General features: G+C 44.9%; 1 protein-coding gene across 3 annotated transcripts in view; it reads right to left on the bottom strand.

Moving 5' to 3' along the window:
- Nucleotides 1-17,947, bottom strand: part of PHYLLO (2-oxoglutarate decarboxylase/hydro-lyase/magnesium ion-binding protein) — a 247,108-nt gene extending 229,161 nt beyond the window's left edge. The window contains exons 1-3 of one of the 3 annotated variants that reach the window (XM_087373141.1): nt 17,737-17,947; nt 17,224-17,439; nt 12,121-12,229 (exon numbers count right to left, since the gene is read on the bottom strand). In XM_087373141.1, the coding sequence (XP_087229267.1) occupies nt 12,121-12,229; nt 17,224-17,439; nt 17,737-17,934 (523 nt within the window). In that variant the 5' untranslated portion in view covers nt 17,935-17,947. Of the gene's footprint in view, nt 1-12,120; nt 12,230-17,213; nt 17,440-17,514; nt 17,590-17,736 lie in introns of those variants that run through there. The other 2 variants (XM_087373148.1, XM_087373156.1) reach the window with 2 other exon arrangements.
- Nucleotides 17,948-25,878: the final 7,931 nt, after the last annotated feature.

Genomic DNA, 25,878 nt, shown 5'->3' with positions numbered 1-25,878 from the left:
CTGCAATTTTGTCGTCATTGGACCCTGTGAGCAGTAAGTCATCAACATAAAGAAGGATGACTAATATTTCCCCCCCATCCATCTTGATGTAGAGGGTGCTCTCAGTAGGACTATTGTGCAGCCCCTTGCTGGTCAAAAAGGCATGTATTTTGGCATACCATGCACGAGGGGCCTGTTTCAGCCCATATAAAGCTTTATTAAGCTTGCAGACTTGAAGTGCATTTGCTGTAATTCCAAAACCCGGAGGTGGTTTGACATACACCTCTTCCAGCAAGTCCCCATTTAAGAAGGCTGTTTTGATGTCCAACTGATGAACATTCCACTCAAAATGTGCAGCCATTGCAATTACTGATCGGATGGTGGTCATCCGGGATGTAGGAGCAAAAGTCTCCTCATAATCTATGCCCTTTTTCTGAGCATAGCCTTTAGCAACCAGCCTGGCTTTATATCTGTCAATGGAGCCATCTGGCTTCCGTTTGACTTTAAATACCCATCGTGTGCCAATAGCATGTTTACCCTGTGGAAAGTCCACAACATCCCAAGTCTGATTTTTGGCAATGGACTGCAACTCATCGTGCATGGCATTCATCCAATGCACATTACCTTGTGCCTCTTCAAATGTGGCAGGCTCCTCTTCATCAAGGAGAGTACCTGCATATGCTGATTCCACTAAATTAGCACCTTCCATGTGCCTTGCTGCACTGCGAGTCTTGCCAGGTAACGGGGCATCAAGTTTACTCTCCCGGAGAGTCTGTAACAGCCAGTTTGGGACTGTTTTTGCTGCATGTATGTCTGCAATTTCTTGCTGTACCACTTGTTCCACTTCCTGTGGAGGAGGCATGACATCCCGTGGCGGAACTGAAGCATTTGAAGGTTGCTGTAAATTCTGATTTGGATCAGAAAAATCAGCAGGGGAACCCAAAGCAATGGGTAGCAACCCTTGAAATACATCTTCTGAAGGTGAAGGCATTTGAAAATCAGCCTGAGTGTAAGCTGAATTTTCAGAAAATATCACATCTCTACTTACAATGATTTTGCGTGTAGCAGGATTGTAGAGACGATATCCCTTGCTTTCTGCACTGTATCCAACAAATATGCATTTGATGGCTTTATCTGACAATTTGTGCCTAAATTCAACTGGCACATGTGCATAGGCAAGGCATCCAAAGACTCGGAAGTGATCCACTAAAGGCTTCCTGTCATTCCAGACCTCAAAAGGAGTTTTTGTTTTTAAAGCCTTAGTGGGAGCCCTGTTCAAAATGTAATTGGCACACATCAAACCCTCTAACCAGAATTTATGAGGCATGTGTTTGCTTTTCAGCATACATCTGTCCATCTCCATGAGGGTTCTATTTTTCCTCTCAGCTTTGCCATTTTGCTGAGGAGTCAGCCTGACTGTGAGCTGATGCACAATACCCTTTTGTTTGAGGAAAGCATCAAATTCTGCAGATAGGTATTCCCCACCTCTATCCGTGCGTAATGTCTGTATCTTGAGCCCTGTTTCATTTTCAACCATGGCTGAAAAGTGTTTAAACACTGTGAACACTTCAGATTTCTTTTTCAGCCCATAAACCCAAGTAAAATTGGAGTAGTCATCAATAAATGTGACAAAGTAGAGATGACCACCCAATGAAGGAGTCCTCATGGGACCACAGACATCACTGTGTATAAGCTGCAATTTGCGAACAGCTTTAACTGAACCATCCTTCTTGAAGGGAAATCTATGCATTATACCTAAAATGCACCCTTCACAGGCATGTGGAGGAGGTATCTCAAGAGGCGGCAATGCATCAACCATTGAAAATTTCTGAAGTGTCATTAAGCTGTTGTAATGCATGTGGCCATATCTGGCATGCCATAATTCTGCATTTTGCATGGCAACTGTAGGGGAAGAAATTGCCAAAGCATGAGCTGCTCTTTTCTGAAAAATATCAAGCTGAAAAAGCCCACGCAGCAGAGTACCAGATAACATTAAGGCATAGTTAGCTTCCCTGTCCCGGACAGCACATTTGTCATCCTCAAAGATGACCTGAAATCCATCTCTGTTAAGAGTGGACACTGAAAGGAGATTTTTGGTTATGCCAGGCACATATAAAACATCCGAAAGTCTGAAAATTGAGCCATCAATTGCAGTGAGCTCAACTTCTCCTGTGCCACGTACTGAATATGAGGAGTTGTTGGCACAAGTGACTTTCTTACCAACAGGGGGTGAATGCAAGGAAGTAAAGAGACACTTCCTCGAAGTGATGTGCTTGGATGCACCGCTGTCAAAATACCATGTGTTCAATGTTTCATCAACACTGAAAGCAGATGCATCTGAAGGAGAGTCAAAACTGCAAGTCAAAAATGCATATGTATCATCACTGCAAGAAGTTGTACTATCCCGATCATCTGGAACAGCCAACCTAGAATCAGAAATGCAAGATAAAAAGGCATAATCTTGACCAACAAAGTTGGCTGCAGCATCCCCACTGTCAGATGCACAAGGGGCTGAATCTGAAACAGCCATTCCTGAGCTGTTTTTCTTTTCCTTTGCAATCCTTTTCCTGCATTCTGCTATGTGATGACCTGGCTTTTTGCAGTAGTGACAGAAACCCTTCTTTTTGGGCTTGCTTGCATCACTTTTAGCCTTTTGTGAAGGCTGTCCTGACCCACTGGAAGGCTGATTTGCTGCTGTTTTTGCCTGTCCCTTTGTTTTTTATTTGAATTTTGAGAGCATGGCTTGTTCACCTGCACGTGAAGCCAAATTTTTCCTGGTCTGCTCTTCCTGAAGCAGAAGTCCTATCAGCTCATGAAAAGAAAGAGGATTTGCACCCCCCCTCAATGATAAATTCAGCGAAGTATGAAAGCTGAGATAAGACTCAGGAAGAGAATTCAGAGTGGTTGTAATCATCTCTGAATCAGGAATAATTTCATCTATATTTAACAACTGCTCTCTGAGATCCTGTAGCTTAGTGAGGTGGGCTGACATGGAGTCACCCTCCTCCATATGTGTATTGCTCAACTCTCTTTTTAAAAAAGATACCCTGGCATCATTCCGTGCTGCATACATGCTTTCCAAAATATCCCACGCTGCCCTGGAGGTCTTACACGACCGGATATGCGGAATGATTGATCTTTTCACTGAAAGAGAGATGCAAGACAAGGCTAAGGCATCCCGTGAATCCCATCTCTTTTGCTCAGGAGTATTAACTGTAGCTGCACCAACAACTTGTCCTGCAGCTGCACCTTGTGCACGACCTCTTCCACCTCCTTGGTGAGGAGGGGTAGCAGGTGCAATATCTGCTGGTCGGATTTCATCCCCATTGACATAATCCCATAAATTGCGAGAAATCAGAATATTACGTACCATGAAACTCCAGAGGGAGTAGTTGGTACCATCCAATTTGTCTTCCTGAGAAAGACCACCGAACTGAAAATCATTCTGATTTTGATGGGCCATATCTGAAAAAGGAATTGAAGCAGATACAAAGCTGAATTCCCTTACTGGGAATAAAATGCACAACTCCCAAAAACCACACCCAAGCACGGGCTGTATTTGCAACTTAGATTTCTGCACTTGAGTTGTCAGAAATCTGTCCAAGCATAAAACACTCTCCAAAATCTGCCAAAAGTGTTCCAAACACTCCAAGAAAGGCAGTATGTACAGAATACTCCAAAAAATGCTCTCCAAACACAAAAGCCCCAATTTGTGGCTAGAAATTGCAGCCAGAAAGGGGTAAAAATGCCAAAAGCCCCAAATCTGCAATTTTAATACAAAAGCCCCAAATTTCAGACAAATCTGCAATTTTGCTCTTGTGATAGCTTCAAACTTGCCCAATGATTGCAATGGCTTCAATCTGCAAAATGCCCCAAATGTTCTTGCAGAATACTTAGCCAAACAATGGCTGTCTGCAAACTTAGCCTGTCAAAGATCACCTGCCAAGGATCACTTGCCAAAGATCACCTATGGCTAAATGCAACCTGTGAAAATCTGCAAGTACAGATCTGAAAATGCAGAAATGCATACAAATCTGTAAAGAGTGCAGGAGGTTCGGTACAGCACTAACTGTACGGTGGTACGGTACAGTACGGACTGTACGGTACAGATTGTACGGTCAGTACGACTGTACGGTACAGATGGCGATGTACGGTAAAGATTGCGATGTACGGCGCTGTACGAAAGCAGACGACGAACAGTTTCGGCGATGGTACGGCGAAGTACGACTGCAGGTACGGATTTGTACGGAACTGGTACGGAACAGTACTGCAGCAGATGACGAACAGTTTCGGCGCTGGTACGGCGGGCGAAATCGTACGGCAGGCGTAATCGTACGGCAGGCGTCAGAATTCCGTACAGTCGTACGGACTGTACGGGCAGATTTGCGTAGGCTGAAAGTCGAGGCTGAGGTTGAAACTTGAGGGAGCAAGGAGCACCAGGCTCTTGGACCTGCTCTGATACCAAATGAAGGAAATGGAGAGTGTGAGAGCTAGAGAGAGAGAGAGAGTCAAAAGCTTTAGTTGCTCAATAGAGTGTGTAAGAGTACAACACAAAGTAGTGTAGATAAGGTTTTGTCATAGTGACAAAACCTTAGTAGTCACTAACCATAGTTAGTGAACTAACTGCAGTTAGGGGGAAAAACCTCTAAATGAGGGAAAAATGCCCCTAACTAACTTATTATATTACATTGGTCACTGCTGAATTATAGATATAATTCCAACAGGCAGGGGATCCCATGATGTAGTCCACAACACTGAAGCCTCCCCCATGTGGAAAGCACGTGAAGCCACCTGAAGCGGGCCATCTGTCAAGACCATTATAAATAAGGAGATCATGCATCCTACCGAGGTCTAATAGGGCCTACCCATAAGATGTGAACGGTCCTCGTCTGTCAGCCGAAACTCGTAGCATACCTGCCTCCTCAAGGTCAATGTCTAATAGTAGAGTGGAATCATCCCTGAAAATCTTGTCGGCTTGTGGCTACTGTGGACGATAAGGACATAATGAAAAGAACTGCTATCAGAAAGCGTTTGACAATGAGTATAAAGAGGGGAGAGAAGTCAATACTAGCTCAAAAGCTTGCATTGTTGGTGAGGACCAAGAAGACCATTTTGCAGGATTGGATTAGCATGAACCGCCGCCAGTGATTGTGATTGATTAAGATTAGGCCTTTTAAGTCTAGCAATAGTATGTCGAACAAGATCTTTTAGTTTATCGGGTTGATAGTGATATTTCTATAGTTTTTGTTTTCGGTTTGATAGCTTCTTTTGTGATCTCCCCTACTCAATTTATGGGGACCTGTTAGATTATAGGGGTGCTTTTGTAAACCTCGTAGGGATTCTAGAGTTGTATGTATTCCTTGACCCTTGGCACTCATGCATACAAACATGAACGTAGCAAGACAAAGGCGGTTTTGGGACGCATCCTTTCTATCTCCCAAATTCTCAACAAAAGTTTCCGACTTCTAACTTCTCATGAGAGTGTTCTTCGAGCTGGTGGCGAGCTTGTGATTGGAGAGCTATGCTAGAGTGTCACGGGGATGCGAATTTCATGTGTAGCTAACCCCTTGCCTACTTCCATGGTCACTTTGGCCGAGGGGATTGGCCTAAAGGAAGCACCCACTTCCTAGAAGTCCCTAGTCCAATTTTCAGTGCACCTAATAGGCCCAAATACTAGGGGTTGAGGGGTCTAAAAATGTTAGGCCCAACAGAAACCAATGTTTCATTGGTTTAGAGGGTTAGGATTTTAATGTGAGGGGCAAACCAAGGGCTAAAGCTTTAATAATGAGGGGGCCACGTGACAGCCCCTCATGCATACCCACCTACCCCTTCCTCTCCTTTCAAGGCTAAAGTATGGATTTCACGTCTTCTCCTGCTGGCGTGCATTTCTCATGCATTCCAAGGCCCGACTTCAAGCACCTTTGACCTGCACGTATCCCAAGGCAGTCCGTGCCGCTGTACGGACTGCAAGTACTGAAACTAAAGCTTCCGTACATGCTGTACAGAGCTCAAGGGCTGCTGTACGGATCATTTAATGCTGGCTGTACGGATTTTCTGCTGCTGTGCGGATCATTTAATGCTGGCTGGCTAGCAGCTGCTGAGCTCCCCGTCCTGCTTCTCCCTGCTGCCCTCCGTCGCACCCCTCTCCCCTCCCTCCTCTCCCTGCCAGCCCCTCCTCCCGGGCTGCTGCCCCCTCCTCCCGCTGCTGCCTCTCCCTCTCCCTTCCCTCTCCCGCTCCCTTCCCTCCCTCTCCCGCTGCTGTCCCCCCTCACTGCCTCTCCCGCTACCCTCCCTCCCTGCCCTGCTACCTCCCCCTCCCTACCCCCTCCCTCTCTCCCTCCTTACCCCCCTCCCTCTCTCCCTACCCCGCTAGCTCCCCCTCCCTTTTCCTCTACCTCTCCCTCCCTACCCTGCTAGCTCCCCCTCCCTACCCCGCTCCTTTCCCCTCTCCCTTGCTGCTCACCCCGCCTCTCCCTACCCCCCCGCTGCCCTTCCCTCCTTACCCCCTGCTCCCCCTACCCCGCTCCCCCTACCCGCCTCTACCTCCTACCCCGCTGCCCTCTCCCCTCCTCTCCCAACCCCCCCGCTGCCCCTCCTTCCTCTCCCCCTTCTCCCTCTACCCCCCGCTCCTCCTACCCCACCTCCCTTCCCCTCCTTCTGCCCCTGCCCCTGCCCTTGCCCCTGCCTCTGCATCACCACCTCCCTCTCTCCCCCTCCCCCCTCTTCAACCCCTGACGGAACAAGAGAGAGATTTTCTCTCTCTGGTCGCAGGTTGTCGAACGGACAGAGCATCCTCGTGTTCGTGTCGGCCCTTCCACCTTGATTGACGAATGGGTTCCCATTCAGCCAATCCTTGACCGCTTCCACCGGCCGCAAAAACAGTTACCTTTTCCAAAGACAAGCTTCAGCAGCTCAAGACAGACTCAGAGCAAGAGTATGCCACCTCACTCTTTGCTCGCATCCACGGTTCCCACCCCTCCACCTACAAGCTAGGTATTGGATGCTTTCGGCTTTACCTGGAGACCTCGCAGGGCACCTCACCGATGTTTGTCTGCTTGGACGAGGGTTCTTCCAGGTGGTATTTGATTCTCCAGAGTCAGCAAGTTCAGTACTCAGGGCTAGTCCTTTGACATTGAGCTCTAGGAGGATCTTTTCGACACCCTTCACTTTGGGTTTCAATCCTGGAGAGGAAGATAGTAGGGTTACCTCACTTTTCATCAGGTTCCCCGGCCTTCCTCAGGTCTACCATCGACTCTTACCGTCCATAGGAGCTACTTTTGGGTTGGTCATAGAGATCCCTGCCCTCCCTGGCATGCCCTCTTCATTGGCAGAGGCTATCAGATCGGATGGGGTGCCACGAGTCAGGGTCATCGTCTCTAACCATGATATTGCAGATGATCACATTATGCTTCAACGACCAGATGGTTCCTTTTTTGGATAGAGAATCGAGATTGTTGGGAGATAGGATCAGTGCAGGATTTGCACGACCCTTGGGCACTTCACCAGGAATTGCCCAAGGAAGAAGGAAAGGCCCAAACGGTTTATTCTCCTTCTCGTCCTACTTCTTCTACATGCGCTACCAGAGCCCCCCCTTCTCGCCCAGGACCTTCGTGACCAATCTCTAGACATGGAGCCTCTTCTTCAGCACACATAGTACGATTAGTACCCCGTTGGAGGCCTATGAGGGTTGTTGACACTCTGCCACCTCTACGAGGCACCTCAGACCATTCTCAGTTACAGGCAGGTGATATTACTGCAGGCGTAGATGTGGTTGCCCTAGTCCCCGCTCCTGCTCATCAAGAGGGCCAACCCATTTCTTCAAGTCCTATCATCGATGTGCTTGATCAGCCCCCTCCCTCTGTTAGTCACACCTCACCTCTTGATAGAGGTAGCGGGGTTTTTTCTCCTTCTCCCTCGGGTGCAGGGATTCTTCGCACTCCGATGCTAGTTCCCGCCTATAGGAACTCTTTTGCAGTACTGGCAAATTTGGCAGAGTTTGAGACAGAGGAGTTTGTACCCTCTACCCTAGGGGAGCCAGTTATTGGGATTCCGTTGGACGGGGTTTCCACCTCTGCTGGAGTGGGTTTTCTTTCACCAGTTAATTTCCCTCCACTTGACAAGAGGACTCTTTCACAGGAGAGGATTTTCTCCACCACCAAGTCAGGTAGGACCTTTCACCCGGCCTCCTCCTCCCGTCGATGAGGATTGTTAGTTGGAACATTCAAGGCCTCGGTGGTATATCTCATTGCTGCCGTAGGCAGCTGATTCGTAACCAACTCCATCCAGGTATTTCAGGTGGTCCCATTGATATCCTTATGCTCCAAGAGCATAAGCTGGATGGTAGATATTGTGCCAAGTCAGGTAAGCTTCTTTTTTGCCATACTTTTTGGTCACCTGCCTTGGGCACTAGGGGAGGTATTTGCATTTCTATCTCTTCTTCGATGCTCCCCTTGGTCATTGGACACAGAGTCATAGTCCCCTCTAGAGCACAATGGGTTATTTTGATGATTGGTGGACGTAAGGTTGGCTTCCTTAACCTTTATGCACCCAACTTGAGAGGGGATCGTGTCCTCCTTTGGAAGGAGTTGCTCTCTTGGTCACATATTGCAGATTCTTGGATTATTGGGGGCGATTTCAACATGGTTGAAATGCCTTCAGACAAAAGAGGGGGTAAGGAAGGTGGCATTCACTCCCTGGAGAGAGCAGCATGGGATGCCTTCCTTTTTCAGTTCAGTGGCAGAGATATTTGGTATGACGATGCTTTTCACACTCAACCACAGTCTCTTCTGTTTTCTTGGTCAAACAGGAGAGTAAGGATGCCTATCCATGCACCGATTGACAAATTTTATGTGGATGATTGGGTATTGGATAGAGGTGGGACAGTATGCATCAGCGCAAGGGTGTCCACTTCATATCATTTTTTGGTTTTTTTGGTGGTTTCAGAGCCTCGGGCGAGAGGCCGTTCTGCCAGTATCAAGATTCCAGATGCCCTCTACACAGAGGAGGACCTCACAGAGGCAGTGCTACAGATTTGGGATTCTCACTTGCAGGGTGGGCAGCCGTCCCCATCAGATGTGGTAGCAGCCCTCACTAATATTAGCAGCTTTTATCATTCTGTTGCTAGTATTTGGAGAGAGGAGATTCACAGGAGAGAGATTGCCATTCGACAGCAGCTGGCAGCTCTTCAGAGAGAAGAGCAGAAACGGCCTACAGATGCTTGGATTCAGGAGCGCCTTGCTACAGCAAGGGCTCATCAGCAGACACTTTTAGATCAGAGAACAGAGTATGCCTTTCACGCCAGAGAGTCTTTCTGGACGCAGATCGGAGGTAGAGTCAGCAAGCAGTTCTTCTCTACTCTCGGCCCTAGACATAGTAGAGAGTGTTTCGCAGCTTGTTGACTCAGACGGGATACTTCTGACACATCCAGATGCCGTCATGCAGATTGCTTCAGATTACTATGCCTCCCTTCTGACTATAGATCCTGATTCACAGGCTAGAGATGATGCTAGACAAGTTATTTGGCAGCATATTCCTATGTTGGTGGATAGAGGTATGAGAGCCTCACTTGATGCACGCTTCACCAACATAGAGTTCAAGACCGCTCTTACTGCCCTTCATAAGGGTAGTTGTCCAAGGTCAGATGGGCTTACACCTTTTTTTATTATTTTTTGGGATCAGATTGGGGATTACATCACCTCAGCCCTGCAAGGCATTTGGGACTCGGGTGAGATGCCGGACTCTCTCTCGGAGGGTCTCATTCATCTTATCCCAAAAGGAGGTTGCAGAAATTTAGTGTCTCAGTGGAGACCGATCACCTTACTGGGCACTTTGTATAAGATCTTGGCAAAAGCCATCAGCCTGCGATTGCAGCCCATCCTACCAGATCTTATACATGACACACAGACAGGCTTTGTCCATAGCAGAAGCATTTTTTATAACATATTCTCATTTTGGGAGGCTTCTGAGCGGGCTATGCATGAGGGCCATAGACTGGCAATTCTACTCCTGGATTTCGAAAAAGCATATGACAAGGTAGATTGGGGTTTTCTAGAGGGAACCCTTCTTCGATTTGGATTTTCAGATTTGTGGATTAGAGGGGTTTCTGCTCTTTAGAGGTCAGCCGATAGCCAGGTACTGATTGGTGGAGTCAGGGGAGACAGGTTTCAGATGTCTAGATCAGTCCGACACGGTTGCCCTCTAGCCCCCTTTCTATTCTTATTTGTGGCTGAAGCTATGAGCCTCTATATTAGAGCTCAAGCTAATATTTTTGGGCTGAGACTTCCATTGAGACAGGAAGAGGAGTTGCTGGACAGTGAGCTGGCAGATGACATAGCTATTCTTTTGGATGCCACTCCATAGACACTCACCTCTTTCAGGACAGCCTTGGATTTATTTTGCATTGCAGCAGGGGCTCACATTAAGTGTCGGCTTTTCAACACTCTAGTGAGGCCGACTGTCATGTATGCGGCGCCTTTTTGGGGGTGTAATATTTCAACAGCAGAATGGAGGAGATTTGAGCGCCTACAAGTGATTATGGGCTCTCGGATGATTCGGAGTAAGCCCTCGGTCCCCTATCAGATAGTACAGGCAAAGTTTGCCATGACCCCCCTCCAGGTTGATGCCATTTTTCAGACAATGACTTTCCTCCACAGAGTTTGGGACCTACCTCGCGAGACACTTCCAAGGCTGGCACTAGAGTCCTCCATACGACTAGCAAAGAGTGGGGTAGGTACAACATGGTTTGCACACATCACCGCATGGTTTGCCAGTCACGGCATCCAGATGGATCAGCTTCCCCCGTTTCAGTATAGCATGTATGCACCGCCCGAGTTGATCCCACGGGATGAGATTAGCCGTATCATACAGTTAGATCTCCTCCAGCTCCACACATCTCGCACTTGGGAGGGGGACCAGGAGTTCCCCACCAAGACCCAGCTCTACTATGACCACTTTTTGAGAGTATCGGAGGATAGGCTCATCATCAGACCTCAGTATCTCAAGGACAGAGGAGTCTCACACGCACTGAGGATTGCCATCGGACAGATGCGGGTCTCGTCCCATCAGCTCAAGATCGAGGCAGGGAGAGCTACACGCATAACCAGAGAGCAGCGGACTTGCAAGATTTGCACGATGGGGGCGGTCGAGACAGAGGAGCACTTTTTGTGTGTTTGCCCAGCCTACTATGAGATCAGAGGGCGCTACCACTGCCTTCTTCAGGAGGGGCACGGCTTTGGCCCACTCTCACGACTGATCCACTTCCAGGACTAGGTCTGTATTAGGCTCTACCTGATGGAGATGCGACGACACAGGGAGACACTACTACGACATATTAGAGAGCAGCAGGATGGGACCACCGCACCACAGGGTACTGAGGTAGACCAAGCGCAAAGACGGGTCACGGATTTCTATGCATTCGACTCAGCTCCAAGGCACTCTGGGATAAAGGAGGAGGAGCTAGCTGACATGAGAGATATATGGATCGGTAGAGAGAGCCGACACAGCACTGCTAGGCGAGGGACACAGAGATCGTACACGACGCGACAAGTGACCAGAGCACACACGATCGAGGTTCAACCTATTTCAGCTCTCCTTGGGGGAGATCAACCGAGGCCAGGCGTTACCCTTGACATAGCCCATCGGATCCAGAGATCGAGGAGACCACGCCCTCCACCACCACGGGAGACATTCCGACAGATGCAGATACGTGAGCTCTTTGCATCTCATCAGAGAGCCACCATGGAGCCTGGATATGTGGAGCCGGTTCATGCACTCGGGACTCTAGCTCTGAGCACTTGATATTTTTTCATGCCACCCTCATGCTATTTTGCTACTTTTTTGCTATTTTGTACTAGTATAGCATTTTAGTACTCAGCAAGGGCCTTAGTGAGCCCTTTGCCCCGGCCCACAGTGGTTTGTATGAGTTACTTGATTCTATACTTTGTTCCATAGGCCCGCGAGGCCTCCTACGGACGTTAATATATCTTTCTTTCTTTCTTTCTTTCTCTCTCTCTCTAAAGTGCTCCTGCCTTCCATTCTTTGCCATCAGTGATACCACAGACTCTTATCTCTTCCTTGAATTTAATTTGTAAAAAGGAGCACCTATAGTTAAAATCTCATGCAGCACAAGATTAAAAAGTGTACCTTCTCCACGATGCCCTCGGGGGGAGAAATAGAGCCGCGGCAGCAACTCTGAGCATTGTGGCTGGGATTGAAGCCAGGTTAGTGCTGTTATCTCTATTGAAAGGGCGACCTTCAATTCCAAAGAAGAGATGTCAAATGGTTGAATTCAGCCCACACTATTTTGATGTAGTAATTCAAAGCAATTTAAAAATGCTGTAATTAAAAATCAACCCTAATAATAATTTACTTCTAAAAAGGAAACAATATAGAAAATATACACAGAATAGTTAAGATCTAAGTCTATGCCAATAAGCAAACCAATGGGTGATTCATGTTCATTATGATATGATGCAGAATCTGTCCACCTACGCACCACAATTGGGTATAAATCTGTGTTCTCTAATTTCACACTAGCAGCCACCAAAGCATCTAAAAGGAAAATGCTGCAGCTTTTTCAAAGACAAGAAGCATTATCTACATGCCTGTCATACTAAAAGCATTACGTGCATTTTTCCCAACAAAATTAGTATTTTGAATGAACAAAATCCCCTACAAATACATAACCCAAAAGATAAGGACAATAAGTTTAGCATTTCCTAACAGGGCAGAAATCTGCAAAAACTTGTGCATCATATAAATGAACAACTTAGTACTTCTAGCACTCAAGCAATGCACATAAAAGTCAAACTTTTACAAAAATAGGTCAAGAGAACTTCAGCAACTCCTTTTAGATGACTTGATTCATTTGAAACAAGTACAGTGCGTATCTTTCTCCCAAGTAAGCAAAGTTCATGATACAGTATGGTACCCTGACAAAGAAGGCAGAAGCAAAGCCGATGCATGCCATACTCAGAGAGCTTGTTCCCCAGAAAGGCAATATAAACAAGTGACAAAGCATTCATGGGATAACTAGACACTAGTTAAAAGACTATATCTGAAGAATCTGATGGCAGAAGATAGTATTAGATGGCTTGATTGATTTGGAACAAGTACAGTCCATAACTTTCTCTCGAGTAAACAATATTCATGATACAGCATGATGCCAGTGACACAGAAGGCAGAAGCAAGACCAATGCATGTATCTAGATGAATCCAGGAACATGTCCAAACTCATCCTCTAAAAACACAACATAATGTAGTTTCAATCTCATGATTCCAAAGACAATGGTATGGGGGGTGGAGCCTATATGAGTCAGTCAAAGGCAAAGTTCGTGCCCAGGTGGCCTATCGGATTGGGTCAAGAGTACGATCGGAGTGAAGCAGGGCTGCCCCCTCTCACCGACTCTCTTCGGGCTGTACATTGATGAGATCACTTCCTTCATAGACTGCCTAGGAGGCGAAGGATCACTATTGGCCGATCTCATGATACAAATATTGCTATACGCTGATGACATAGTCCTTATCTCATCCTCAACGAAGGGGCTGCACAGACATTTCGAGGCCCTAGAGGTGTTCTGAAGAAACAGAGACCTGACAGTCAACCTTGAGAAGACCAAGGTTATGGTCTTCAAAACCTCACATGCAGTGATTCGTCGACTCAGCTTCACTTATCGAGACGAAACAGTGGAGATAGTGCAGTCCTACACATATTTGCGAGCACTCTTCACAGGACCCCTTTTCACTATGACACATGCAGCCCAAGCACAACTCACACGGGGACGGGGTGCTCTCGCCCGATTGGAGAGACAATGCTTCCAGGCACACTTTCAGGATTCACCAACAAAGTGCTAGCTCTTCGATACGCTAGTGCGACCGACTGCCATGTATGCGCAGCACTCTTCTAGGGATGTGATCTACCGATAGCAGTGTGGAGGAGATTTGAGCGGCTACAGGTGACCATGGGATCTAGGATAATTAAGAGCAAGCCCTCAGTCCCGCATGAGTTAGTACAGGCAAAGTTCGCCATGACACCACTACAGATTGATGCCATCTTTCAGACAGTGACATTCATTCATAGAGTCTGGGACTTACCTCATTGGAGACTATCGAGGCTAGCTTTGGAGTCATCCAAACAACTAGCTGAGAGTGAGGCGGACACATCGTATGCACGTATATCCACATGGTTTGCTAGACACGGAATTCAGATGGACAGGCTCCCTCACTTTCAGCATAGTATGGATGCCCCCCCTGAGTCGATCCCGCAAGATGAGGTTAACCGTATCATACAGTTAGATCGTCTCCAGCTCCACAAGTCTCGTGCTTGGGGGGGAGATCAGGAGCTCCCCACCAAGACCCAATTCTACCGCGACCATTTCCTGAACGTTTCGGAGGAGGAATACATCACGAGGCCCCTGTATCTCGAGGATAGAAGAGTCTCACATGCATTGAGGATCGCCATTGGGCAAATGCCGATTTCATCCCATCAGCTGCGAATTGAGACAAGAAGAGCAACACGTATACCCAGAGAGCAACGGACCTGCATGCTATGCACGCTGGGAGTGGTTGAGATAGAGGAACACTTTCTCTACACCTGCCTAGCCTACTAGGAACATCGGAGAGAAGGGATGGTATGCAGCAAGAGATGCAGGGAAATGGGCTGCCTACAGGGACGGCAAAGTGATTATTCGAGAAAGAGTTGACAGAGGGGACAAGGGAGAAGGGGAGAAGGAAGAGGGTGAACTATGACAGTGTCAGAGCCAGGAGAAGAGTGCACAAAACAAGCTGAGTATGGCTGTATGGAACTGTAATGGTACACTTTGGTCCGACCCACGTGGCTTCTCGGAAACGTACACAGGCAGAGACATCATCTTCTACACTGAGACACATGAGAGCCCAGAGAGAGGGCTGCCCACAGTGACAGGGTCCATCTGGGAGTCTGCTCATAGGAGAGAAATGAGGAGAGATAGTGGAGTACGAGGCTCTAGAGGTGTAGCTATCCTTTTCGAAACACACTTGAGACCACTCATATTTGTGGTAAGGAGACAGGCACATGCACGTCACATGTGGATACGAGTGCAACTACTAGATGCCCGACCGATCTTATGCTATTTCCCTCCACACACGTCATCATATGCCCAATTGTCACTACAGATGGGCGCAGCCCTTATGAGATACATGATGATATCATAGTGTTCTCCAAATAGGGAGACACCCTCCTTCTAAGGGATTTCAATGCAAGGACCAGGGACATGCAAGTGGGCTTACTTGACTTCACATATGAGAGAGATCCCCACATGATGCCAGAGTACTTGGGATTCAGAGACTTTCTGCAAATACTTCACATGTGACAACATACGGGCGACACCTGCTTGAGTTGGGAGCTGTCCACGACCTCATCATCTACAATGGCCTTCAGAGATGGTCATCATCTGAGGGATTCACATGCTTCCCACACGGAGGCAGGACTAGCACAGAGGACTACCTACTGGGCGCATTGGATTTTGTCTCATGGATACATGACCTCACCATACCCCCCCCCCACACTTGGAGCCGACCACTTATATCTGGCCTTTGGTGCCAAGTATCACCTACGTTCATTTGCCTAGCCTATGCATCTGCATGTTCTTTTTAGCCAATTGCAAAAGAGTATCCATATTCTACAAATCATCCTAACCTTTGATTAACTATCACAACCATGCCTACCACTGAGAAGGCATCCTTGCTTTGCATTCATATATTGCCTCAAACAAGCTAATCCCGACAGATAAGTGCTTGATACTATTGTAACAAAACTCTACGAGTAAAAGGCATTTGTCCCAACATCTTTGAGAAGTGATTCAAATATTCCGCACATCTGTTCACCCTATTAGACTAACGTCTCCGCATAGGTGCTACAAGTGTTGAACCTGCAATAGTAAATCATCCAACTAAAAGTGTCCCATAAACCTTGCATCTCTATAATCACCTAAGGTGACACATAGATAGTTTGGCATGGTACAACGTACTTCACTAAAATCAATCTACATTCAGCATATCATCAAATACATAATCCTAAAACTAGTTTTCGGATACGTTCTAATAGTTACGAGTTCCTTTAATGCCACTTGGTCTTACAAATGCTTTAGCAGCTTTCCAACTGATGAGGAATGACTTACTACGTCCATATCTTGGAAAGTTCGTAGTTGCATTCTTGAATGATGTATTGATTTACAGTAAATTACTTGAAGGATAGAACAACAGGTTAATCTTGTCTTGGGACATTCTAAGACGAGGAAAGTCATATGCCAAGGAATCGAAGTGTAATTTCCTTAATTCTCTACCTCTACACATCATTTCTACCAAAAGGATGTCACTTTCTTTACGCTCTGATAAAAAATATGCCCAGCAAGATTAGGACGACACTTTTTAGCACCAATTGTGCACATTGGGTCCATCCAAATGCTAATATCGTTATATACTCACAAATAGCCAAGGTGTCAATTATGATGACGCTTGGGCATACGGCAAGTTCAACGATAGCTTGGGACACGATAAGAAATTATGACATCCATCAAATGGATTGGAAGACTGTAAAAGCCATTGTATGGTCTAAAGCAAGCACTGAGATCAAGCTGATTTGCTTTCCATTCAGTTCAAAGATGCCATTGAAATCCTTTCATGTATGCTCTAATGAAAGATGGGAGAGATGCGTTGGGCAGTCCCTCGTCGTGGGTCAATGATATGCACAAGGCGAAACCTTGCAACTCCAATTACAAAGCGCAGTGATCGAAGGAGAGTACATGCGCATGCCACAAAAAGAGTTGTGCTTTATTGAAGGCACGCAGTATGGGATCATGTATTCAGCATTCCGATAAACTAGATTCTAAGCAGGGTGGCAATGTTAATGACCTGAGGTCGATATGCAGAACATGTTTCTTCTGGGTGAACGCGTGATTTGAACATAAAATGTGAAAATCCGCCACCTCAACCATGAAATCTATTAGGATGGCTATCATTTTTATACAAATGTAATGTTGACAGGTGGCCACAAATGCAGAGTAGTTTTCAGCAACTGATATTTTGCTTTATTCTATCTCGCAATTCTTGCTTACTGCTCCGTTAGAATTTGTGCGCTCGTCCAGCTGTGATGCTGGCATGTTCCATTGTAGTAGAATCTTCTATGCCATTTGCAGGCGACAATGCAACAATTCACCCATGTTCTTGGTGCGAGATTTAGATCTTACCTACTGACTCACTTTGTTGTACCTGAAAACGCAAGATGCCACTCGCTAAACGGGGAGGATTTGATTGCAGCGCTGTAACAGCTCGTCTAAGGGCGTCCGTGGCATCGGACAAAGAAAGTACTGCTGGCAACATCTCCGTTTGGCACAATAGAATAGGACTTTCAACATCTCCCAGGCCAGAGAAAAATGCAGGCATCGGCTTTACCGTGATAGAGGAAGCATCACACAGGACTTTTACCTGCCAAACGGATTTGCGAACATCGTCATCGCGTGATCGTGAATTACTTCGATAAGTAGAATTGAAGAGAATTACCAAAGCCTCGACTTGAAATTCTTTTCTTCATGAATGTACACTTGACATTGAGATTCCGGTTGCGCAACCAACCGAGCATTTCTCTCCAACTCTCCGTACCAAAGGAGGTCATCCAATGTAATTTGCACTAGGTAGAGCAAGCCAAGCTCCAATCCCAGTAAGATTGCACAAAAGAAAGAAGGAGAGAAAGGTATATGCAAGCAATGCAGCAGAGAAGCTTACAATGGGAAGACACTCTCTGCGGATGCGTCCCGATTTGTGGAGAGAGCGGATGGGGCGAGAAGGAATACAAAGAGGTGGAAGGAAGCAGAGGAAGGAGGAGGGGAGCAAGAAGAAATGGGAAGCTTTTAGGGTTTGGGGAGGAGGAGAGAATGAAGCAGAAGAAGGTGGAGCTGGCCGCAGCAGCAGCTCCATCTTCATCCGCACGACAAGAGAGGCGTGTCTAATTGAACTCAAATAGAGCCTCCAGGGATATAATGCTTGCATGGCACATAAATTATTTAAATTATTTATTATTATTGGCCTTCCACGGGGAGGCTTAGCCTTCTTGTTAGCCTTACCTATTGGTTTTATTGGCTTGCCCTCTCACCTATTCGTTGTATTGGCTTGCCCTCTCTTTAACCTTAGCAACTTTTCAAATGCTTCGTGTCTTCGTTTCTCTGTTTCTCCTTTCATCTACGGGTAGCTGCTCTTGATTATGTTGATTGCGCAGAATCCTGCTTCTGAAGATGGACCATAAGGGTTTGGAGAGTCTATTGTTACGAGAATTGGAATTATCCCATTAATTTAATCCTTCAGTATTTAGTTTAGTGAGATCCAGCATTTTTGTCGCGCAACTGATGCATGTGTGCTCGATGTTCCGTAGTGATGCATGTGTGCTCCTACATGGCTGGATATACGGCTGCGGCTATATGAGTGTGTAGCATTGTGTGCACCACTTACACGATGACGGTATGTGTAGCATGTATACACCATCCATACGATTTTATTCATGTGTAGCATCAGGTGCACCATGAGATGGTATGTATCGCATGTGTGCACCATTCATCTGTGATTTATTGATTTCGCATTGCTATAATACTGAAAGGTTGATTGATTGTGGTTGATTGATTGTGGTGATTAATTCCAAGGTTATCTTATGCTTGAAATATTTCATTACTATTGATTGTGTGAATCCAAGGGAAGAGTAATTGATCGGGCGATGGCATCTGGCAAGAATGATCCGCCATATTTTGGATGCGTAGGCGCAACTCCAGTGATGCGGGGATGAATAAGGCTTATGCCTAATTTTTGATATTACAAAAGCTTATGTACATATTTGAATTTTGGAATATTAGTGGCTTAGCTAAGTGTATAAACTAAAGTTAGAAAAAGCTTTATTTTTAGAAAAAGCCAGCTATTCTAGAAGGTGGATGGGCTTTTTGTAAAAGGGTGCATGGAGGAAAGCACAGGGCCTTTTGTATGATTTTTGCTCATAAGCTCTTTGAGAAATATACATAAATACATAGGAGGTGGAAGGAGAGCACCACTCCTATGGGGGGAGATTATACCCAACACACTTGTTCTGTCTCTTTCGTTTGTGAGTTTTGAGAGTTTGTGCATATTTTCAAAGAGTATTGTTGTGTTTTTCAAGGATTTGTAGGTCCCACGAGTGTTTCCCGTCACAGTGGTATCAAAGCCAAGGTCTCATCATCCATAGCACGAAAAGCACACGCACCCCGCGTCCTCGAACAAGAAATTGTAGCATGCATCAAATTGCGAACACCACGTACAAGAGCACAATGAGGTTCGAAGTAGCAGAAGCGAACAGCGTAGAACGGCTCGCAATCAGAAAAATGTGCAACGAAGAAAAAAAAATCACAGCAAAAGAAGTCGGCGGTACGTAGACAGGTTGAAGTCTGTGAACGCACACCCACGCCTTAGCTCCTCCAAGTGTATGACCACGGCATAGTCCTTTGCATACCTGGCACTGAAGGCATTGTTGGCTACGTGCGAGGAAGCCTTGGGAGATTGCCCTTAAAACTTCCCGGGAGGTCCCCATCCCAGTACTATTCTAGCTCAAGTCTGCTTAATAATTGGTGACTATCCACTAGGTCAAGTCACTTTGTTGCTCTATTCTTTGAAGTTCCTAGTCATAAAGATATCCTTCAAGGCAAAAGTGCAAACAAGGGAGCAACCCAACGGATTTTGGAAGACGAGAATCTCAAAAGCAAGTGTTCACAAGAGCAGGAGGCAGTCTACAAGTGCTATCGGACACGAGCTTTGCTTTGTACCTTGCAACATGGATTCACTTGTTGGAATCGTGTGAGTTCAAGAGCCCATAGAGATACTATTCGACAAATAGTCGCATTCAAAGCTTGGAAACCGAATTGAGATAAGTCTTGTGTTTGTGTGTATTTCCTTTCATAGTGATTTCTTCTTTGCACCGTGCACATATTTAACTATGTCGGGAAGGCGTATTCCATCAAAGATAGGTTATCTTGAAGATCTACATCATGATGAGGATGTGGAAAATTATCACCATCGATCAAGAAGAAGTTCAATGCCGATGACACTTACTGAGGAAGAATGGCGAGAACGCTATCAGCATGGGAAGCAACAATGTCAAGAAATTGAAGATGCTCTACGCCAAGTGATGACAACTTGGAAGCCACCTATATCAATTGAGGACGAGGAACCTATGCATGCATCAGATTCACTAGATGCATGGAAACATCATGCACGGGACCTTGAGCAGGAACTTGAGTACATGCGCAACATGTGCGACATGCATAAAGCCAACGAAGAACGCGCAACTCGAGTGTTAAAAGAGACGACTGAAGTCACAAAGAAGCGTATGAAGGACAGAGATGATGAAAAAAGTGAAAGCAACAAATCATCAGACACTAGTGATAGTGAGCATGGAAGAAGCAAGATGAGACATCAAAGAAAGAAGAAGCGACATGTGAAGACTTCACTACGACAACATCATGACACTACTCCTTCACATGAGTCCAGCAATGAAGACAATGTGGGAAAGGCCATCTTAAAAGCACTCAAGCTTTGTGATAAGAAGAAGGTTGGTAAGATTAATCCCAAAACTTTTTCTTTTCCAAAATATGATGGTAAAAGAGATGGACAAGCTTTACTTGCGTGGATTAGTTCTTTCAATCAATACTTTTTGGGAGAATGGTACGAAGAGATCGAGAAGGTAAAACTTGCTGCAGGTCACATGACAAGCAATGCACAATTATAGTGGAGTGTGGTTGCTGAAAGCACTCATGTTTTAAAGACATGGGAAGCATTCAAAGATAAAATCAAGAAGCGCTTCCTACCTACACAATTTGAAGAGGATACTCGCAAGCAATGGCGAAGATTGAGGCAGTTGGATAATGAGAGTGTGGACGCATACACCGAGAAATATCTTTCCTCTCTACTTCAATTGCAAACCATTGAGAAAGTGTCCTGAAAGGATCAATGTCATACCTTTGTTGAGGGTTTACGCCCTACTATTCGTGCTAATGTACGTATGCTTCGACCATCTAGAGCTTTTGATGCTATGGATTTGGCATTAGAGTCGGAAAGAAAGCAGGGAAGAAGCTTTGCTACTCGCACCCCTCGAGCAAAGAAGCATACTTCATACTTCAAGCAAGAGGGTGTAAGTGGTAAAGTTGGTAGATATAATGGTAAGTCTAATTGGAAATTTGCTAAGTCACGTATTAATCGAAGAACCAAAGAACTTGTCACATATTATGAATGCACAGAGAAGGGACACTACTCTTATGAATGTCCAAAGAATCCATTTGCTACACACAAGATAGGTACCCAAGCAAAGAATGCTACCAACAACAACGAAGGCAATGGAGGGAGAACCAATGGACGTACCAACAGTAATAGTCAGCGCAACAACTCCGCACGGATCAACTACATTGATGATGGATCCCATGATAAATCTTTCAAGCAAGAGGGCGAGGATGAGGACAACGACACTAAAGATGCCGACTACACCTCTTCAGGTAAGTGTTATTCAAGTAAAAGTGCATCTTATTTTCGTACTTCTTTATTACATATCACCGTAACATCCCTCTTGCTTGAAATCGCAATTGCCGTCAATTGCAGGACAAAAAAGTAGTTAATAAATCAGGGTACTAGCGAAAATATCGCTCGGACATCCACTTAGCATCCTCAACGTAGTGGTTTTTAAATGTAAGAAGATAAGTAGGATACGAGTTTCCACGTCTCGTTTGAGTGATTTGTTGATCAATGATCTGGTCTGGCTCTAAGAGCTAGGTCTCTCCTTGAAGCAATGGTGCATTATCTAAAATAGGTTGAACTGGTGGGTCTCCATGGAAAGGTTTCAGGAGGTGCACATGAAAAGAATTATGAATTTTCCAATCAGGTGGTAATTCGAGCCGATAGGCATTGTCATTAATGCGTTCCAAAACTTTAAAGGGACCATAGGACTTAGGGGCAAACTTAACTACAGGGTGTGTCTCAATACTCTTAAGTCTGCGCTTCTCAATATGTAACATGACTAGGTCACCTTCAGCAAATACGACTTTCTTTCTACCCTTGTTTGCACGTGCAGTATACATAGCTTGAGCATGCTCGATATTCTTTTTGACAGTAGCCAAAATGCTAGAGAAATATTCAGTAAATCGATCAGCAACCTCTACTGGGTGCTTAAGGCAGGTCAATGGAGTAGGAATGGTCTTTCCATAGACAATTTGGAATGGAGATTTGCCTGTAGCAGAGTGCTTAGTGTTGTTGTAGGCAAATTGTAATATGTGTATAAGTTTATCGCAGTTGCTTGGCTGACCAGACACGTAAGCATGTAACATGTCACAAATAGTATGTTGTGTGACCTCAATTTGGCCATTAGACTCCGGATGAAAAGCAATGGAAAATCCTAACTTCGTACCAAGATTGTCAAAGAGTGCGGTCCATAAGTTACTACAAAATTTACTATCCCGGTCTGACACGATTACTTTTGGAAGGCCATGGTGTATAAGATGTGCTTGATGAACAAATGAGTAGCTTGAACTGCAATCAAGGTCTTCTTACAAGGAATAAAGTAAGCCTGCTTGCTAAATCTATCAATGATAGTCCAAATCATATCAAAACCTGAGCTAGTCGTAGGAAATCTAATAATAAAGTCCATAGAAATCTGCTCCCATGGGCCATCAGGAATTGGTAAAGGCATAAGTAAACCTTGATATTTGCCCTTGTAGCTCTTGACTTTTTGACAAATAAGACATTGTGCAACAAAAGTTGCAACATCAACTTTAAGCTTAGGCCAGAAAAAATCTTGAATTACAGTTTGATACATAGCGGCGACACCTCTATGTCCCATGTAGGGTGGCTGATGTACCTGAATATGTGATAAAAACTACACAGACCTAGAAAAGATCGTAACTCATGGATATCTTTAGGCTGTGGCCAGTTTACTATCACTTCTACCTTCTTGGGACCTACTCGAATGCCTTCAGCTGAAACGATGTGTCCAAGATATTCAATTTCAAGCTGGAAAAAAAACTTTTCTCCGGGTTGGCATATAGTTGGTTCTCACGTAAGAGAGAGAAAACAAGGTCCAAGTGTTTCTCATGTTCCTCTCGACTCTTGCTATAAATCATGATATCATCAAAGAAAACTACCACAGAGTCTTGATAGGGTAGGAAGATATGATTCATCATCCGACTAAATGTGGCAGGTGCATTGGTCAATCCAAAAGGCATAACAAGAAATTCATAGTAACCAGTTTGGGTTCTAAAAGCAGTCTTGAAAATATCGGCCTCGATCACTCTCACTTGATGATCCTAAGATCGATCTTGCTAAAGATTGTGGATCCTTTCAACTTGTCAAGTAGATCATCAACTCTTGGAATGGGGTATCGATTTTTCACTATGATTTTATTTAAGGCACGATAATCGATGCACATTCAGAAAGTTCCATTTTTCTTCTTGACAAGAAGAATGGGTGCCCCAAATGGTGAGCTACTAGGTCGAATTAGGCCTCTAGCCAAAAGATCTTCTATTTGGGATTGAATCTCTTGCTGCTCAATAGGATTGTGTCTATATGGTGATTTAAACAGTGGTGCGCTACTTGGAACAAGGTTAATCTTATGATCCTTAGGTCTAGATTGAGGTAGGCCAGGGGGTAAGTCTTCCATAAAGCAGTCATCATAAGTAGCTAGAAAAGGATCCAAAGGCTCTTGCTTAGTTTTCTTAGTCTCAAGACTAGCCTCAATCATATTGACCATAACCAGATATGTCTTTTCACGTTTGCGCAAAGCTCTTTTAGCTTGGGTATATGACAATATAGGCCAAGAGGGAAGATTCTTATTGCATTTTAGAGTCATAGTCTCCGTATTTAGTTTAGTGAGATCCGGCATTTTTAATCCTTCAGTATTTAGTTTAGTGAGATTTATCATTTTTGTCATGCAGCTGATGCATGTGTGCTCACTGTTTCGTAGTGATGTATGTGTGCTCCTACATGGCTGGATATACGGCTGTGGCTGTATGAGTGTGTAGCATTGTGTGCACCACTTACGCGATGACGGTATGTGTAGCATGTGTGCACCATTCGTACGATTTTATTCATGTGTAGCATCAGGTGCACCATGAGATGGTATGTGTCACATGTGTGCACCATTCATCTGTGATTTATTGATTTCGCATTGCTATAATATTGAAAGGTTGATTGATTGTGCTGATTAATTCCAAGGTTATCTTATGCTTGAAATATTTCATCACTATTGATTGTGTGAATTCAGGGGAAGAGTAATTGATCGGGCGATGACATTTGGCAAGCATGATCTGCCATATTTTGGGTGCGTAGGCGCAACTCCAGTGATGCGGGGATGAATAAGGCTTATGCCTAATTTTTTATATTACAAAAGCTTATGTACATATTTGAAAATTTGGAATATTAGTGGCTTGGCTAAGTGTGTAAACTAAAGTTAGTAAAAGCTTTATTTTTAGAAAAAGCCAGATATTCTAGAAGGTGGATGGGCTTTTTGTAAAAGGGTGCATGGAGAAAAGCACAGGGGCTTTTGTATGATTTTTGCTCAGAAGCTTTTTGAGAAATATACATAAATACATAGGAGGTGGAAGGAGAGCACCACTCCTATGGGGGGAGATTGTTCCCAGCACGCTTGTTTTGTCTCCTCCGTTTGTGAATTTTGAGAGTTTGCGCGTATTTTCGAAGAGTGTTGCTATGTATTTCAAGGATTTGCAGGTCGCGCGAGTGTTTCCTGTCGCATCTTTGGATACTAGTAGTGGGGAATTCAAAAGAGGTCTCCATTTCAATGATGTTTCGCGATTCATTTCTAATTCTTGATCAAAACTTTTGTTATGTGCCCATAATTTTATTACGATTATTATTATGTCCTTAATTCTATGTCTGACATTTCCAGGCCTTATGAACATGGCAGAATCTAAAAAGATATGCTGTGATGATTTACGTTCGGTTGCCCGAGGAGGTAAGGATTCGAACTTTCTCAATTTTCAATGACGTGTGTTGATATGAACACTATTAATTCCTGTATTGTTTTTTCATCACAAAGGAGGTGGACGAATCCAAGATGGAAAATTCTGGAAGCGGAAAGCGCGAGAAAACTTTATGTGTGCCAAAAGAGGAAGATGTATATGAAGCTTATGGTATACGTTCGGAGCAGGAAAGGAAGCTTTGTGCGACAGAGCAGGATCCCAATGTATACTTTTTCCAACACAACAAATCGGAATGCAAACAAGAAATTATAATATTAATGGTTTCGAACCACACATCCACAAAGACTGGAAACTCATGCATTGGACCACAAAAGAGGTCCAAATAGGCCCATGGAAGACTAACATTCTTACATGAGAACAATTCCCTATGTAGCTTGCAGCAGCAAGAACAATCCCTAGAGACCAAGGACTAACAGTAGAGAAACTTGCTTTCTTTCCAATTCTTGTAGGCTTGTACAAGACTAACATACTTACATCAGAACAATTCCCTATCCAGCCCGCAGTAGCGGCAAGAACAATCCACAAAGCCCAAGGACTAACACTAGAGAAAGTTGCTTTCTCTTGAAAAGGGGTTTGTTCTCATGGCCTAGCATACACAGTCTTGTCACGTGTCAAAGACATCCAAAATTTTTACCTACTCGAACCAAGTCAAAACGAAAACTCCTAGTTGAAGACGACGTGAGAAGAGAAATGTCGACTCAATTCAAAAGCAACTTGGGTTCAAACAATTGCTCAAATGAAGTTAGAAAGAAGGGCAACTACAATTATGCTTCTATGATCACTCAACACTAGGAAGTACATATCAGACATTAAAGGGACCCCACACCTTATTGATTCAGATATGATTTGCTTACAAGAAATAAGGATGAGACAAGCA

The sequence above is a fragment of the Dipteris shenzhenensis genome, chromosome 1, assembly GCF_047967505.1.
Source record: "Dipteris shenzhenensis isolate YYH24624 ecotype China chromosome 1, Dip_SZ_1.0, whole genome shotgun sequence".
Lineage (NCBI taxonomy): Eukaryota > Viridiplantae > Streptophyta > Polypodiopsida > Gleicheniales > Dipteridaceae > Dipteris > Dipteris shenzhenensis.
The sequence above is the reverse complement of the archived record's forward strand: the minus strand, read 5'-3'. Positions and strand labels throughout refer to the sequence as shown.